Source organism: Echeneis naucrates, chromosome 4 (genome assembly GCF_900963305.1).
Source record: "Echeneis naucrates chromosome 4, fEcheNa1.1, whole genome shotgun sequence".
In the NCBI taxonomy this organism is placed as follows: domain Eukaryota; kingdom Metazoa; phylum Chordata; class Actinopteri; order Carangiformes; family Echeneidae; genus Echeneis; species Echeneis naucrates.
Genome location: NC_042514.1, coordinates 7303055 through 7320671, shown reverse-complemented (window position 1 = coordinate 7320671; position 17617 = coordinate 7303055). Strand labels below are relative to the sequence as shown.

The 17617-nt window shown below is 42.3% G+C and overlaps 3 protein-coding genes and 1 long non-coding RNA gene across 4 annotated transcripts; 1 reads left to right on the top strand and 3 right to left on the bottom strand.

Annotated features, from left to right (window-relative positions):
- Nucleotides 1-98: 98 nt before the first annotated feature.
- Nucleotides 99-2952, bottom strand: LOC115042218 (uncharacterized). Its single transcript, XR_003840666.1, has 3 exons — nucleotides 2353-2952; nucleotides 1546-1679; nucleotides 99-1233 (listed from the first exon to the last, which is right to left on the bottom strand). It is a non-coding gene; the product is annotated as an uncharacterized LOC115042218 (long non-coding RNA).
- LOC115042217 (inactive tyrosine-protein kinase PEAK1) lies at nucleotides 1471-4556 on the top strand. Its single transcript, XM_029500291.1, has 4 exons — nucleotides 1471-1695; nucleotides 1984-2120; nucleotides 2429-2979; nucleotides 3300-4556. Exons 1-4 carry the CDS (start codon nucleotides 1631-1633, stop codon nucleotides 4377-4379), a joined length of 1833 nt encoding a protein of 610 aa, XP_029356151.1. The 5' UTR covers nucleotides 1471-1630; the 3' UTR covers nucleotides 4380-4556.
- Nucleotides 4557-4941: 385 nt separating this feature from the next.
- On the bottom strand, nucleotides 4942-10181 carry oaz1a (ornithine decarboxylase antizyme 1a). Its single transcript, XM_029500905.1, is given in 6 exon segments — nucleotides 4942-5592; nucleotides 6057-6142; nucleotides 6445-6620; nucleotides 7236-7322; nucleotides 7324-7390; nucleotides 9987-10181. Coding segments are annotated over 6 exon segments (666 nt in total). The 5' UTR covers nucleotides 10106-10181; the 3' UTR covers nucleotides 4942-5461.
- A 2469-nt stretch (nucleotides 10182-12650) lies between these two features.
- amh (anti-Mullerian hormone) lies at nucleotides 12651-15056 on the bottom strand. Its single transcript, XM_029500095.1, has 7 exons — nucleotides 15021-15056; nucleotides 14489-14741; nucleotides 14221-14390; nucleotides 13980-14088; nucleotides 13805-13904; nucleotides 13277-13707; nucleotides 12651-13166 (listed from the first exon to the last, which is right to left on the bottom strand). Exons 1-7 carry the CDS (start codon nucleotides 15054-15056, stop codon nucleotides 12760-12762), a joined length of 1506 nt encoding a protein of 501 aa, XP_029355955.1. The 3' UTR covers nucleotides 12651-12759.
- Between the last annotated feature and the right edge of the window lie 2561 nt (nucleotides 15057-17617).

The window sequence follows — 17617 nt, the reverse complement described above, 5'->3', positions numbered from 1 at the left end:
ACATTGAAGCCATCAGTACTAACAAGAATGATATCTCAATTCAGTCACACATTTTGACTTTGTGTGCATTGTTCTCTTGTTTTCTGTTCTCAGGTGGAAGTGAAAAGCAAGAAGTTCATCCAGTTGCGTTTACCAAAGAAAAAGGACAAGCTGGACACTTTTAACAGCGTCGAGTTGTTCGGATGCAGTGAGTGCAACATGTAACATCTCTGTTTTCCATTTTCTCCCCTCAGCTCCTCATTTGGTGATGCACAACATTGTCCATCACAATAGGCTGTCACCATGTTTCTCTTTGAGATGCTTACTTCCGTGATATAAATACAGCAGAGCTGATCATGAAGGAAATAGCTGCTCTGTGAGTCATTCTGTGGCTGCTTTCAGCAGCAGGTACTCTGCTTCAATAACCCTCTCTTCCCACCACAGCAGCACAAACAATGACAACACTCACATATTAGAATATTATATTATGGGTACATTTGTGTGTGTTGGGGGCGTGGGGGGCCTCGCTGTCATCACACATGTGCTATTACACCAACTATGATAATTAATACTTGAGTTTGTTAGTCACACTGTAGGCCCATGTTGACACTGTGTTGTTAGACTTCATTTCTAGATCCTAAATAAAGTAGAACCTCAAGGCTTGTTTTCCACTTTCCAGACTGAGATAGATAGATTTATTTTATTAATTCAAAATACATGTATGCAAAAATATGGGAACAAACTACACATGGTATCATGATCAAAATAAACAAAACATGAATAACATGAACAATTAGGTCTAACTGACCGAATGGATACACAGATGTGGTTCCCAGAAGAAAAATCCAGCTGACTTTGGAGTTCCTCTGACTTGTCTCAGTATCTGTAGGATGGATGAATTTTTTTACGGACAGTTGTAGAGTCTTTGTGTCATTAATTAATCCTGATTATTCAAAACTTTTACACCAAAATTTGTCTTAATAGTCTCACTGAAAAATGCCCAAACAAAAACCTTTACAACCTTAAGAAGTATTTTTACAATAACACAATATTTATATTCACTACAGTTCACTAACGTTGTTAAACAATGTGTATTCATCAAAAAGCACTAAATTATGTGCACTATGTTGACTTTTCCTTTAAAAGTCAATTAAAAGGTTGTGAAGAGCACCTTGCACATGTAAAGGCTAAAACTGCATCATCGAGGACAGAGAGGGGTTCATGCCGAGGTTTATCCCAAGGAGTGTAGATCAGCTGCAAAGGAGTGACACAAAGAGAAAGGAGTGCAAATTGAAGGGCTTCTTCTGTAACTGCTCTTCCTCATTGTGGCAAATTGAGGTTATCTAAGCGATCAGGTTTTACCCTCAGTACAGACACTACCTTTCCGGTGCCAACCTCAAGCACAGACTCAAAAAAAAAAAAAAAAAAAAAGAACAGCAGAGCAGACTCATGAAAAAAAAAAAATCACTTTAACACACACAAAGAGAGAGTTAGAAGCAGAGAAAACATGACAGAGGGAGTTACTGACAGATGGGAAGTCATTCAGTGAGAAAGTTAGTTAGCCACCTGTGAGCTTGACGTGCATATGACAGCAGTGAAGTGTGAGGGAGGAGCAGGAGCTGGAGAGCTGCTGTAAGTTTGTAGATTCCTGATGGCGTCTGGTTCAGCCGGCAGTGCAGAAGAACTGCCGCCAGCACTGCCTGTCAAAAAGCACAGGTAAGACCAACAAATCAAATATTTTATCCATCTCTGAGCAGTATGCAATCATCTCACTTATTATGCTTCATGGGGGTTTGTGTCAGCTTCATAAAAGATATCAATAAGTTGGGGCACAAATTATTTGTTCAGCTAATTTGATCATGTCAAATACTGCAGAGGATGCCAAATGCACCTCTGACTTTTACAGATATGAAGTTTTTAGTTGCAGTCTGTTTAAAAAACATTCACTCCCGCACTTCCATAGAGGAACAGTAAAGCTTTTCTATCGTTCACTTTTCTGTACAGGAGTTATTCCTCCAGCGTGGAGTCAGACTGTGGCATGCTAAGCCCCGTTGGTCTCCAACATAACTTTGCATGGAATGATGTCTTCTCTGAGCCCACTGATTGTCATGCAGCACAGTGTCCCATACACCAGCGCTACGGTAGGTCCACATGCTGATGACATGAGTTTGAGTGAGGGAAGGATGTCACATATGTCACAACACTGAAAAATGTCGCTTAACTTTAGTGCAACCCCTGAATGCTCGTGGTTCTCTAATTCTAAAAAGAAACAAAGAAGATTAATCTATGTGTGGCTCAGCTTTCCCAGTTTGACTCATAGTTCGTGTGAGAGGAAGTAACCATCTGAAACTTGCAACAAAATGCATGTGATACCTGAAGAGTTAGTTTACCATCCCAACTGTTGTCTTGCCTCAAGTCTGACCCAAATCTCTCTCTTGATGTTGCTAAGATCCCTCTCGACACCAGATGAGGTTTTTCTCTGATGGCACTCCACCGCCTATTCCAAAGAAGAGGCTCGCCCGCACCCTCTCCCTCCCTGATCCAAATGCATCTCCACTCTCCCCTTTGTCTCCACCGCCAAAGCAGCCTCAAAACTTTGACAACCCTTTGTACATGCTGATCCCCATATCAGACAGTCGTTTCAATCAGGAGACAGAAGAGGTCAAAGCAGTTCCAAAGAGTCCTGTGCCGTTACCGTCCTTCACCCAGCTCTCCTTTGACACCTCGGATGAACTTCTGTCGCACCTCTTCAGCAGCTTTGGCGACCTCAGGGTCGTTTCTCAGGGCATTCAGCATCGCCACCTGCTCTTTCTGAGAAATGTGGCACAAAGCGAGGAGGCAGAGATCCTGCTGCAAGGACAGGCCTCAGAGAAGGATGTGAAATCGTACCAGCCTCAGGATTTCCTGCTGAATGAGGGCAGTCAGCCAAATCAGATTGGTGACAGTGTTTACTACAGCCTGCGCAGCCCCAGGTTCCCACGGAGGGTGCTGGCTTTAAGGGTAATATTACAGTTCATTTATTCTCAATGAAGCCTTCAATATGTTGCATCTGCTGTGTGAGTGTTGGATGTGTTAGACCAGCTTTGCTTTTCTTGCTGCAGCATGCCCTTGAAATTATGTGCAAAACAAAGTGGTTTTCTTACTGCACGATCTTTATCAACCGAAGTGCTTGTTTGTGGTACTAAAAACACTTCCTCTAAACTGTCATCAGGTGTCAAAACTATAACAGGAACACCACATGAAAATAATCATGTACATCGACTCGAAACTGCAGTGGAACGTTTTAAGTGACTGTGAGAGTTTTCTTTTTCTCTGTGTAGGTACACAAACAGGCTGATGAAGTGTCCTCAGCTCCCAACAAACAGCTATCACACGTTAATGTGCAAAGTGTGATTGCGCAATTCCATCCCAGCAAAGCCCTGACAGACTCCGGCACCATTCAAGCTCAAGATCTCTCCAGTCCTTTAAAGTCGGACTGCGCTGCTGCCCCATGTGGAGGCAGCACTGAACACACCACAAATCCTCTCAACACGGCGACGTCAGCTCAGTCTGAGCTGCAGAGGGGACACTCTGTGAGTGTTGAGAGAGATCTGCCACATGCCAGTCTGCAGGACTTTGTTCAGGACAGCAGCGTGCTGCCGAGCTCAGACTGGATGGGATATGATAGACAGGTGTGTGTTCTGTTGCTACAAGTACTATTAGGATCTCAACACCTTTACAACATCACTGGCACTGCAGCAGACCTCAGGCCCTGGAGGATCCTTCTAGTGTGGACCAGCAGTGAGATAGACAAGGGAGACAACAAAGGGGAGCAGCATGAAGTGAAGAGAAATTTCAGGAGCAGCAGTCTGGGAGACGAAAAAGGGCGGGAAAAGGTGGGGATTCAGATAAGATGGTGGAAGCAAGGCTCCCCTCGTGTAGTGTTGAGCCCTCTGTCCTCAACACCGTCCGCAACTCACCCCCTCGCCTACCTCAAGTCCCAGATTGGAGCTCTGATTCAGTACTGCCTGGCCCCACAGGAGAGCTCAACACCTGTAGCTTCAGGCCCCAATCTGTCAAAGTCCTCCTACCGAAGGGCTCTTCTTCACCTCGCCTCTCAGCTGCAGAGCGAGAGCGGCAGGCCCCAGATAGCAGACATGGTGGCCACGCTTCAGGTGCTCCTCTGGGGACCGCACGTCCCGCTCTTCAGTTACAGAGCCTCCACGACCACAGCTGCGCACAACTGGCTGACGATCAAACGAGCCCTGCTGGTGATGAAGCTGGCTGAGAGAGGGCTGATCCAGGATCAGTCTACTCTGGACTGGGAGGACCATATGTGCCTGCAGTACCTCTCATTTACAGACCCAGAAATGGTTGCGAGTGTGACCAGTCAGCCGTGGCTCACTCTGAAGATGAACTGACATGTATGGGCAGCATGTGAAAACTATGTTTGGCTTCAGTCCAACATAAGTTACCAACACATTTGGATAAGGAAAAAAAAGCCATTTCCAATTTCTTTTAAAAACTGCTCTCCAGAATGTCAGATGAGATGGTGCATTTCAAGTTCTTATTGCTGTGACAGTAAATAAATATTCAAGTATTTTCTGAATCAGCTCCTGAGAATTTCAACTTTTTTTTTTTTTATTTTGCTTGTTCAACACCATTTTTCTAGACCAGACTTCCACCAGATACTTCAGGGTTTAAGACACACGCCAGGAAAAATCTTTGTTACGGTTCTCTTGCTTATCCCTACTTTATTTTCAATAAATTGCTATGATCACAAGGCCGACAAAGGCCTCAGTATACTGTAATGGCATCTGGAAACACCTTCAACTGTAGAAGTGAATGAGCTTTTTGACAGAGTAGACCACAGTTAAACCACAGTCATACATGTTTACATCTCTTACCAGACAACAGTGGCCTCATTTGAAGTACAGACACTCATAGGTAACAAGTTAAAAAAATTTCATAATGCCACAGATATCACTGTCTAAGGTGAGCACTTTTATTTAGTACAGTTACAACATGCAGCAGATTTTTTTACCAAGTGAACCAAAACAAATCAATCATGCACACATTAAAAAAAGGAAAATATATAAACAGGAGAATCAGCTGATAATTACTATGAAGACATATCTACTTAGTTGAGTAAGATGAATTTCAATGTATCATAAATATTACACTGGAGATGATCAGAGTTCAGGGGGTAGGGGTGAATAGGAAGTCAGCACTACACATCATCAAGGGTGATAGAGTGGTGAGGACACAATGCCCAGATATTAAGTGGGCGCTTGTTTTACATTCCTGGTATATTAACATTTTACCCTAGTGCAAATACTGAAACACAGCACATGGTAGGTAAAGGGACAAACAAAAAGAAACCTCTGACAGGAAACCTCAACCATACTGAACTTGGATAATATATTCATTTTCAAAAATTATAGAGATTTGCAGGTATGGATTGAAATAAGAACAACAAACAATCTTAACTGCTCAGCGTAATTTAATCGTCATCGGAAGAATCGCGCTCGATGCTGTAAGCCATGAAGAAAGCGTCAGGGCGGGAGGGGACGAGGGGATGGCCCGGTCTCACAATCTCAAAGCCCAGGAAACTGAATGTACGCAGCAGGGATGCTGAGGAGACAACATGTGAACAGACGTAAACCTCTCAGAGATGATTTCAAAATCTGTAAGAGAAACTATACCTTCCTAAAACTTTAAGCGTAAATGCAAGAACATTCAGTTTTTCACCCTTTCTGGGCATTAACATCCACATCATGAATACACATTAAATATCAGGTTTACATTAGGGGGACCAAAAAAAAAAAAAAAACAACCCAATGAATCCTCAATAGCCTCCATCTAAACTCTGGTTTGAGAAAATATTTACTTAGAATAGACTTTTGGTGAAGACAAAGTTCATCTCAGAAGGCAGTCTAGAGCAGATTCCTCTAATAGTTAACCAATCTATCTGTCATGCCAAACAGAAAATAGTCTAAGACTGAAATATTCAAACTCTACTTTCAATGAAACAAATCATATGTAATTATTATTACACGTTAAACTAAGTGAATCAAGGTGAGGCTTTGATGTCTTACCTCTATCATCACGGCTCTTGTGAAAACAGATAAACACGTGATCAACCTGCAGCTGCTCTTCTGCAAATTCAAGCAGCAGCGCAAAACTGTGACGAGACAAAGCAAAGCAACTTGTTAATGCATCATTGGATGGATGTTAACATCTTTCACTTGAAAAATAATTAGTCCATGGTCAAAGCACATTTTTATGAACCATAAATATTCATAAAAGTAGCTCTTTAAATGGCTCCTTCAAATCATTTGTGATTTTTTTTTTGTGCTTACAAATACTTTTGCCAAACTCAGGGGTCAGTATTTACTTTAGCATTAGACACCATTTTTAATTTTGTTAGCAGTTAATCGATAATTTCCACTTCAAAGATAAATTCAATGAAACAATCCAACTGACCTGTCTTTGCTGCCCTCAGGCAAAGCTCCAGGAGGGATTTCAACGTAAATGTTCCCCCCTTTCAGCGCTGCCCTCCAGACACAGTGCTTCCCTTCAGAGCGACGAGGCTCAAAGAGCAAGAAACGCACTCTGCTGTTGGCAGCGGGAGGCTCCTCGAGAACCAGCAACTGAGCATCCTGGAGGACAAGAAGGAACATGTGAGACAAGGGAGAGTCTTTTCACTTCAAAAGAAAGGCTGCAGGAATGAAATAAAATTTGACTCCATTTTATTTGTATAGCACCAAATCACGACACCCAACAGTCCCCACAGAGAGTGAGCTCAGTGGGCAAGAAAAACAGCTTTTCAAATACACTGACCGGTGACACAAAAAATCATAACAATTAAAAGTCTGTCTAGGTCAAATTTTGAACCAGATTGCAACTGCAGCTGTGCCAGTTAACTGAAAACATAAAGCTGTAAATAAAGTAAGTAGCTAATGGTAAAAAGAAAGCTCAGAGTTCAGCAGTTATATACGCTGTGGGAGACGACAGGCTTTAGCTATGAAGGCACAAGAGGCAACAGCAGGTTTCTAGGGTAAACAGACTTAGCACACACAATTTTGACACCTCAACATGGGCCTGATTACTACCCAACAAGTGCCAGATTGCAAATAACTAACACTGTGTTTGTCTCGATCCCAATCTATGAACTTATCTTCCTGTTGTTAGCTCAAGGAAGGCTGCCCCCCCCAACCCTAACCCACTGTCCCCAGTCAAAAACAAATTTTTGTAATAATAGTGGTTTAACTTACAGAATAGAATAGCTTAGCTGAAAGATTGCGATCCCGCTGGTCATTCCCTCGCCCACCTGGGATCTTCAGGGGTGGGTGAGGGGCATCAGGAGCACCACAGAGGCCCCGGACACGGGTTACTGCAACAGTGAGAGCACATCCTGGGACTGGAGATACTGGAGGGAGAAACGAACAAACACACACATGGAGCCATCAAAATCGGCTATTCACACAAGGTTCTGAACAACGTAGAAACCAAACTATCAATATAAGCAGTAGGTTTTAGTACACATTACACCACTGGGTGATTCATCTGTGACATGGCAGTAAAACATTTTCTAGGGTATGAGGAGTAGTTAAATCAGTAATTCTCAACTGTAGGCACAGACAGTTTTTTGCTTTGACTGACAAAGAACAGTTTACTTGCACAGGTTAAATCAACAGACCGGACGCAACAGTGGTTAATTTTACTACTGCATCACCGATGAATTTCAGTGAAATAGTCAGTGCTGTCCCTTGAGCAAAGTTTTGTTTTCATTTCACAAAGACTTGTCATGGCCCACATCACTGTCCCCTGTTGAAATATTAATGTAGGAAAAGCGATGCGCCACTTCCCAACAGAATCATCTGCCTCAGTTGCTCAGGTCTAACTTTAAGCTTGCCACATGACTCTTAGAGGAAGTCTGCCAGGGAAACAGGCTGTTTTGTAGCCATTAGCCTACTTTAGTTCTTCACTGATCGTGTTGCTCCAGTTTACAACAGGGACAAAAACCAGTTTCCCCCGTGAAATCAGCCATTTTGAACAGGCCACTGTAGCTACATAAAAATGACAGAGTTGTGGAGGACTATTCTCAGAGCCCCAATCGGGAGCAAACCCATTAGCAGCAGAAGCGCTGTGACAGCAGCCTTTAGACACATACACATGCTCTTACGCAAATGCCAACGCTGTGCTATATGTGGAACAGATGTGTGAAACCCAAACAAGAAATATTCTAACTTGCGAAATTCAGGCTATCCAGGACAAATTGCAACATCCACCCTGGTTCCATCATGCAATGAACTGAGGCACTAGAGAACCAGCCAATTATTAGATTATGTAGATTAGATAAATAACTGCCCTCTTTTTAAAACTGCAGAAGGCTTCTAGCTAACGTCTCCATTCGGCATTCCTTAAGATCCCTAAAACAACAGTATGCAGCAAAGAATATTTAAAACCCGGATTACACTGATGAAGACAGCTGCTCTGCTCACATGAGCACCTTCACCATGCATGAATTTTGCTTACAGGCCCACTCATGTCTCTGATGCGATCAATCTGCAAGTGTTGTTATGAGAATATGGCTGTGCCTTTTGATTGGCAACATATGTTTATATCTGCCTTGTGTCCAAGCAAATGATGAGATCAGTCATGGCGGCAGAATGAGCTGATAAATGCATCTGCTGTTGTCCAAATAAAAGGTATGGCTGAAAGAGAGATCTGTACATTTTGCACAGTCTTCGCCAATCTGTCTCATTTGAGTATTGCATAAGAGCTTTTATGCTGTTGTGGTAAATGGAAAAAGGCTGGAAATAATAATTTATCTGTTGACTAAGGAATAGCTTGTGTACACAACATGTCATCCCTGGACTCCAGATTGCCCATACAGCCACCCCCTCCTTCGCAGTGCAGTGGAAATTTCCTACGAGTCCTCACAATACTACAGAGCCAGACAAACAGCTCCGACCGAAATCTTGTCAGGACACGACTGAGGCAGATCCAACTCCCACCCGGAGACAAACTGTTCACCTGTTCGTCCTGATTAGCTGACATGCAGAAGAATCACAGCACACTGTAGACGCATTTCCAGTTAACCAGCACGGATCAATCAAGTGAGCAGAAACCGGCTGCTGGCAAATGGAGAGATTAGAAGATTATGGCACGAAGCAAAGCCCAGTCTGCACCGACTGCCCCATCACAATTCAGTTGTTAGCACCTGAACCCGGAGGGAGTAACAAAAAAACAAAACACAACACAACAACCCAAAAAAAAAAAAAAAACAAAAAACACCATGAATCCACAAACGATCCATTTAGCCATCATGTCTACTCTGTTGGTTAGCTGACTTTACACCATTCTCGACAAGTCTGCGTGTACATTTTCTCTTTTAACATCACAGCAGAGAAATAGTGAGACAGAAATATAATATTTCTGTGAATGCGGTCGGCCGGTTCCCTTCAGCCTGTAATGTAAACAGGAGTGTTTTAATGCTACCGCAGTTAGCAAATATTTATCGTTGGCGTACATGTTAAAAGGAGTTAAACCACCACACACCAGGTTACCAAGAACAGACCAAAATGGGTACACAGTATTTGTACAGATTGTATTTTGGTAAATAACAACCTGCATAAAATGTTGCCGTCGTCAGCCAACTCGGCAGCTTTGACGTTAGCTAGCTAGCTAGCGAGCTAGCATCCGACTAAACGCGTTTCACCTATTAGCTTATAGCTTAGCATGCTAATACACGGATCTATACAGCAGCTTCGGGTACGATTTCTTTCATTTACTGGATGGTACGTTACTACAAGACGTCGTACAGAATTGTAGCAGCACTTCAAGACGACGTTAAACGTAGTTAATAAAACAAGGCACCGAGAAACATTAAAAGTGAGCTTCAGACGTAAACTGTTATGTAAACAAGAAGTCACCGGCAGCGCTGCTCTGAGCTAGGCCGCGGATTTTTAAAGCTAGCTTAGCTCGCCCAGTTAGCCTGTAACAATTCACAACAAGCATACCTCTCGCTTTCGGGTTTATTACTGGACTGCTCGATAACAGGCATCTCGGATAAGTTTCTCTCTTTTTCTCTTACAAAACAATGACTATTCAAAATCGTCTGTAGGTTAGATTTAACCATCCGGCCAGCGTCAACACCAGCTGCTCGCTCTGTCCTCTCCTCGGCTCCGACTGCCGGGCTGAGAGTCGGTGGGCTGGGGGTGTTAGTCAGGGGAGTGTCCACAGAGCTTCGGTGATGGCCCACTTCACTAAAAAAAATAAAAAAAAAGGGAACGTTAATTATTAATTACGCTGTTAATTATTTCAGACCAGCTCTTGTTAACGTTACACTGAAGCACATTCATGTCTAAGTAGCGTCCACTGATGCAGATCCTGGAAATGGTCCCAACATTATATCTTATTTTAATCTACATTTTTGTTTACATTTTTGGTTGCAAAATTTTGACTTGTAAAATGGGAAGTATGTTCTCCAATATAATAATGGGAATAAAAGTGTGAAAGCTTTATTTTGTTTGTCTAAAGCAGATTGTCTCATCAGAGAGATATAGAGTAATGCAGGGCAGACACACCTGGAGACTAAAGTGCTGGTAAGTGTCAATGTTATCAGGACACACTGAATGTTTTCCTTTTTTTTTTTCCTCCAACAACTGTCATCTGTGCCTGTCAGTCAAGGGGCTGAGGCTCAGCAGGGAGCAGGCTGTGGATCACTCCGTCTGTGGTGCCTGCAGCAGAAATCACCATCCACAACAACTGTACTGGTCTGAGCTTAAATGGTGAGGAACCGCTGAAGGATTGACTCAGGTAACACCTTTTCCTTCTGTGTGGAGGTCCATATGAAAAGAAATCTAGCTTCCCGGAATCAGATTTTGTCTTTTCCAAACAGCTGCCAGTGCCTATTTTAGGCTGTGTAATGTTAGTGTATGACATACAGTGCAACAGCGCTGAGACTGTGCAACACTGTGCATGTGGGACAACAGGTGCATCTGCTTTGCAAAAACTGTGATTTTTAATTGTCGGTGTGTAGAACAAAGACTTTCCTCCTCATTTTAGATGCACATTAAAACTTAAAAAGCATCATAAAGGACTTAAGAAGCCCGAGTTGGAACACCTGAAGACATCATAAGTAAGGCATATATCCACCATAAAAAATAAATAAAATTATATATATATGCATACATATTTTTTTTTACCAGAAACCACTGAACACATATCTGCCCTCCTTGTGTCTTTCCTCAGTGTCTTATGAACGTATTTTATCCATTGAAAACCTGAGTAATGTTCCAAATCCATGGAAGGGATTCAGTATGAACCGCTGCATAGTGCTGGCGATGGTTGTGCTGCTTGTGACCTCAGGGATGAATGAAATGCATGGTGAGTGCTGTAATCATGCAACACAAACGACAACTTCAAATAAAATGTCCTGACTAAGAATATCGAACAAGCAGTTTCTAATGTAGAGTACATAACATGCACCCCTGCTTCGGATTACATGGTCTTCTTTAGTGTATTATTGGAACATTTTCTGTCACACAGTTGTTGGCTGATAATACCTGAACTCCTTCCCCTCTGTTAGTATTATTTCAGTTTATATTACTCACTTGGAAGTTACTACTGTATGTATGTAATGTAGATATCGCATTGTCCTCCAGATGCTGTGGATTCCTTTGTTGAGGACTCAGGCCTAAGCTCTTTCTTTGGAAGTCTGCAGGATGGTTCAATAACTCAGGTATTGTCCACGGCTGTCATATTTCCACATGTTGCTAACACCATCATTTTAGAACTGCATATTATAATTTACACGGTCAAGGTCAAAATTTTATTTTCTATTTTGCAATTACTTCATTTCATATAAAGGTTTTTGTGTTCAAGAATTTGTGGTAGGTCTCATGACACTTGGTGGAGCTCCTTCAGGGTTTGTCCTGTCAGCGGTCTATCTGTGGTCAATGTTCAGACTAGCAGACTGGCTCCATTTTAGTGGGGGATTTCCCTTAAAGTACAACAGAACTCGATTTGTAATATTGTATAATATGCGTGTTAGGCCATCAGTATGGGAATAAGAATGCCGTGTGTTGTCTCCTGTTGTTTCCCTCCAGATCTCCATATGGGACAGTGTCACATGGTGGTGGGGATCTGAAGAGGTCGGAGCAATAAGAAGAAGAAAAAAGCCAATGGGCAACAAAGCAATCCTGAAACCCAAAACTAAAGAATAAAGAATGAAACAAACACGTAGTGAAAGGCCAAGAGGCAGAGGTCATCAGCTGTCACAAGAATCTAAGCAGTCATCGGTATATCTGGAATTTAATCACGAGTATAGAGAATACATTTTAATTAGAGTCATATTCTGAATGTTACATCTAATGCATACTTTCAGTCAGTCATTCAAATGTATTTGAAATATGTAACTTAGAGCTACATTTCAAAGAAGTTTGCTATAAGTCAATAGATTTTTAATGTTGAGATAGCATCTGAGGAAGGTGATAATACTGGTACTTGAATACTAATATTAATTGTGTGTCAACACTTGAATTTTTTTTTTTTTCCAATAAACTAATATATTCAATTATTTGTAAGCGTGAGAACAGCATTGCTGTGTGTATCTAGGTGTAAAGAAGCATCAGTGAAATGTAAATAAAATGTACTTAAAAAACAAAACAAAACTAAGTGACACTTTGCCTCTACCTAACGAGCTGCAGTCAGTGATTAATAAACCAAACAAGTAAAACATCTTTGTTGTCACAGCTGCTTTCTTTCTGTCCCTCCAAAAAGGAAACAGCTCTAGCGGCATCCACATTCTGTTGCCACTACATCTGGTTTTATCGTTAGGTAAGTCCCGTGTTCGTTCAAATCCACCACCTCAAGGGGTTCGTAGGCTACAGGCACACAGCACGGAGCGCGCTCATTCACATTCCCGCTCTCGATGTAGAAGTGGAGCAGGACAGAATGGTTGTTGGCATTGGTCAGGGGGAAAGCGCAGGAGCCCTGGCAGTTGTTGATGTTGGCGGTGTTTGGACCCATAAGTCGCCTTTCCAGGGAAACGGTGAGGCTCCTCAGGCCGCAGATGCTGCTCCTCACTGGGTTGCTGGGGTCGGCTCTGGTGGCCCGTGGTCCCCTCTGAGCTGAATACACACGGGCCACTGTCTGCAGAGCCTTCAGCAGAAGAAAGGCACGGTACTGGGTCTCTGCTGTTATGTGCCGACAGAAAATAGAGACATCATCTGTAATGATTCTAAAGTTTATCAGGAGTTTAAATGAAAGTGTTTGCGACAGATGTAAGCACGGTGTTGCACATCACCTGCTGCCGGTTGTGTTATTGGAAATGCACCGAGGGCTTGGAGCCTCTCCAGCCTCTTTTTGGTCCTGTGACCATCCTCTCTTAGCCTAAATACGTCCATCAGCTCCAACTCAATCTGCTCCAACCTCTGTCCAACCTCCTCCACCAGTGTAGGCGACATGGCCAGCTGTCCAGGATGCCACTGAGAAACGGAGCCCCACCTTGGGAAGCGGAAGATGGTGGGGGAAGAGGAGTTGATCAGGGCTGCCAGCAGGGTATCACTGGAGAATATGTCCAGTGACAAAGGGGGCATGGAGGGTAAGGAGTCCAGCTGGAGCGGAGGGGACTCTGGGTTGTCATGAGGCAGGACATCACCCAGGAACCGCTTCAGCTCACAGAGGAAGGAGAAGGTCATTGAAGTGGCATGGGCTGAACCTGAAACATGTGAATATCTGAGAAAAGAGAGCAAAAAAAAAAAAACCTTTGTAAGCAAAACCCAGACAATAGTTTGGTAAATACCTCAGTAGGGAACATGTGGGCAAAAACAACCTGCTATCAGTTCCTGTTCCCCCAGAGAAAAGCAGAAGTGGAGTTATACTGATTGAACTTCCCGATTTTCCACCAATGAGGGCATCTTTTAGCGTCTGTTCTGCAATGAGAGAAAATGTGAGACGAGCATGAATATGAAACAGGAAAATGAGACATGAGACCATTGGGCACTTACTCATAGGGGAATTTGTCTCAACAGAAATCATCCATTTCTGATGAAAGGCGGTGTCTGACGCTTTGCCCGTCAGTAGCATGTACTTCGTTTCACCTGAAATATATGCAGACTGCAAACAACACAGATTGGAAAACACATGAAATCTACAGGTGGCTTAGTTTTGCTCTTAAAAATAAATAATTAAATAATAATTGCCGCTCTAACATCTCAAAATCACATACAACAGAACTTCATTCTTTACCTGTGTGTTAGGCTGCAGAGACTGACTGGTGAAAGTTACATCCATGTCCTCTCCTCTGAATGGATGTTCAAATGCCAAGAGCAGCATGGGGCTCATCTTCAGCAAAGGAGATGGTGGGAGGTCAAAGGTCAGATTGAGCGTTTCTCTGTCATCTTCCTCAGCCACCAGCACTGTTGGAAAAAATCATTCATGCTGTAGAATAAAAAAACAACAACAACAACACACAAAACACTGAGACTAAAGTGAATGTAATCAGAAGTTCATCTACCTCCGGTTGGATGCAAAAACTCCAATCCATTTCTCTCGCCTCTGCTTGTTTTCTTAGTGATCTCCAACAAGGCTGATAAACTGTTGGACACTGTACTCATCCCAAACAGAGCTAAACTGTGGTTTGTGAGTTGGCTGTCATCCTCGACACTTTCACGCAAAGCTGCGAATATGTCATCCACAAAGCAAGGCTGATGAGAGGCTGCGGAGGCCGATGAGATTTTTGTTATTGGAAAATTGTGATCTACTTTTCTCTATTTCCATAGTCTCTGTCGAGCTCATTGTGTGGTGGTCCCCTTAAAAGGATTTGAAAAACAAATTACATGGCACACAGCAAAGCAGAGGAAAAGCTACATTCAGGAACTACAATGCACACAATCCAAATTTTATGCACAGTATATAAGACTGACAGGCTACCAAAGAGGAACACAATATAAAATGTGGAGGTGTTTCTAAAAAGTAGGAGCATGCATGATTATAGGTATAGTTTTGTTGTTGTTGTTGTTTTTTTTTGCAGCTCTGTAGAGTCTGACCTGTGGGATTGTGGGATGGCATCTGCTGCTGTCCATGAGTGATGTGCCAGGTCCGGCAGAGCATCAACGCTCCACAGTAAAGTATATTTACAACCAGCATAGCTGTGCCTTTGTGGTCAGAATTTTCTCAATCGCTTCTTTATAATGGGTCAATCGCAGGAGTTAGTTAGTCCCACCTTCCTTTCTCACATGCCGGGGGAAAAGTTGCCAAAATAGGAATATCATGTGTCCTTGGAGATTTAGACTGCGGATTCCTGCTTGAGATGTTTGGACAGAAAGGTGCTTTTGTTTCACCTCTAACAAGATGGTCAAATAAGGCCAAAGAAAAGGCGTTTCTGTTGGTTTCTGAGAGACTAATGACAGTGTAAGATCATCCACAGCACAGGAGGATTCGAGATTATGAAATCAACTTTCTGTGACTTTAAAATTAACCTTGAATGAATTTCCTAAACAGCCCCTGAAGCAGGAAGGTGAGAGGTTTTATGTTGGAAATCTTCATGGTGTTAAGATGTTATTTAGAGACGCAGACTCGAGTCTCGAGCTGAGCAGAAATCCTAAAGTAAAAGTAAAAAAAAATATATATGTATATATTATATATTTACTCAGTTTCATTCCATGAAACTTCTCATCCACTGTGTCTGAAGAAATGTTGGGCTGTTCCGGCAGTGGGAAAGACTCACACAGTCAGTAATGACTGACAGCCAATTTCTTGTACATGGAAATCCTCCTCCTCAGGTGTATGTCCACATTTCCTGCAATGTAGTAAAAAAAAAAAAAAGTAAGAAACTAACTAAAACTTACTAAATATGGTGATAATGCTTAATGCAACAACAGGATTTAGAGAAGGTTGCCCTCAACAAAGTGTGCAATTGAGTATGTTGATATTGGTGGGAAGGGAAAAAACACTCAATAAAAGCAAACGTAGAGGACTGGGGACGAGAGACGATCTTTTGCCTCACAGCTGCCGCCTTGTTTTACAGACAGTCAAGGTCTGAGCCTTTTAATGGCCGTGTATCCCAAGAGATAAAGTCAACACTGACTCCTGTGCAAAGCAAATCTTCAGAGGAATGGAGAGAAATGCTTGGACAGCGTTCACGAGCCAGGAATATGCACCAGTTCGTGGAGGAAACTACGGTTGGCGGTGATGATAGGATGTTGTTGATGAGGGCACCGCAGTTGGCCAGCTGACTGAGAAGCAGCGTGGGACAACCTCCAGAATTGGAGAAGTGCCTCACATGTGCGTTGTGATTATTCGATTGTTCTCTAAAGTTTGCTAAAATGTAGCTTCTTTCAGCTTCTTCCTCTGAAGCTCAAATTTTTGTATCCTTGGACAGACATTTTGAGAAGTCAGGAAAGTTGTTTACTAAAAATTACGTTTGTGGGGGCTACTTTGTGCTCTGAATACTTGCAGATATGTGTCAACTTGATGAAAATGTTTTCTGAATTTGCAGCGTGTGGAACCCTCAGGGCCGGCATACTTGATGGACCACCTGGAAACAAAAACAGGACCAGTGTTTGTGTTTTTTCCTCTTTTGTTGGCTCTCTTTGCTTGAATTGTAGTAGTGTTGTTGTGTAGCTGTATTAGTCCTTGACCCTTGACCTCAGTGTTGAACAGTGGTATCTCTGCATTGTTATCCAAGAATAAAACTTACTTGCAAGCTCAGATTGTTTGCTTGATGTCATCGAGTCCTCATGTAGAGAGGCATATGAAATTTGGTTTTTAGAACATGTTTACATAGCAGTTGCTATAAAGTACATGTGTTTGAGGCAGGAAGAAGTCATTAAGTGGTAACGTATGTGCGTCTAGAAATTAAAAAGTGTGAACCATTGCATGAGCCAGGTCCATTTTGTCCTCGGAAGGGCACAGATGTAAATCTGAATTAATTTCACCTACTTGTGAGGAAGCATCTGTGTTATTTTCAGGCAATTATGTGAAAGAAAGCCAGATTTCTGATATTTAGTTCAACAGTTGCAATCAAATCAAATTCAACCCAAAGGAGCAACAATAGGCAGAAAGTTAAGTAAAAAAAATAAAAACATAAATGAAAATCTTGCATTCAGAGAGGAACACAGAGAGATCAAGTTCCAATCAAAGAACTTTTAAGCTCCATCTGCAGTCTCACAACTGCAGCCTTGTTTTACAGACAGTCAAGGTTGCCGAGCTGAGATAAAGCCAAGGTTCACGCGTTCACAATACAAATCTTCAGAGAGGAATGACAAGAATTACCCTTTGTTATCACCAATGTTCTTGTTCCTATTCAAGCTTGCTGGGTGGTTTGTTTCTCTGAGACATTGCAGGCATTCTGGCAAATGGAAAAAGTACATACACAGTTAAACAGTTCACAGAGTTCTGGCTATTTGTGATGAAGACAGAAATGCAGCAGCACTCCATCATGGACAAGATGAATCCATTTCACTACTTTGAATATCCTCGCATTATGTGCTGCCTTATTCACTTGCTTTCCTTTCATCACAGCTCTTTAAAAAAAAAATAAATAAATAAATAAATAAATCAACCAGACTGATTTTGATGTGAAAACCTCAGTATGATCCACCGGTCCTCCATGTGGCAAAACAGCAGGTCCAGACATAAATGT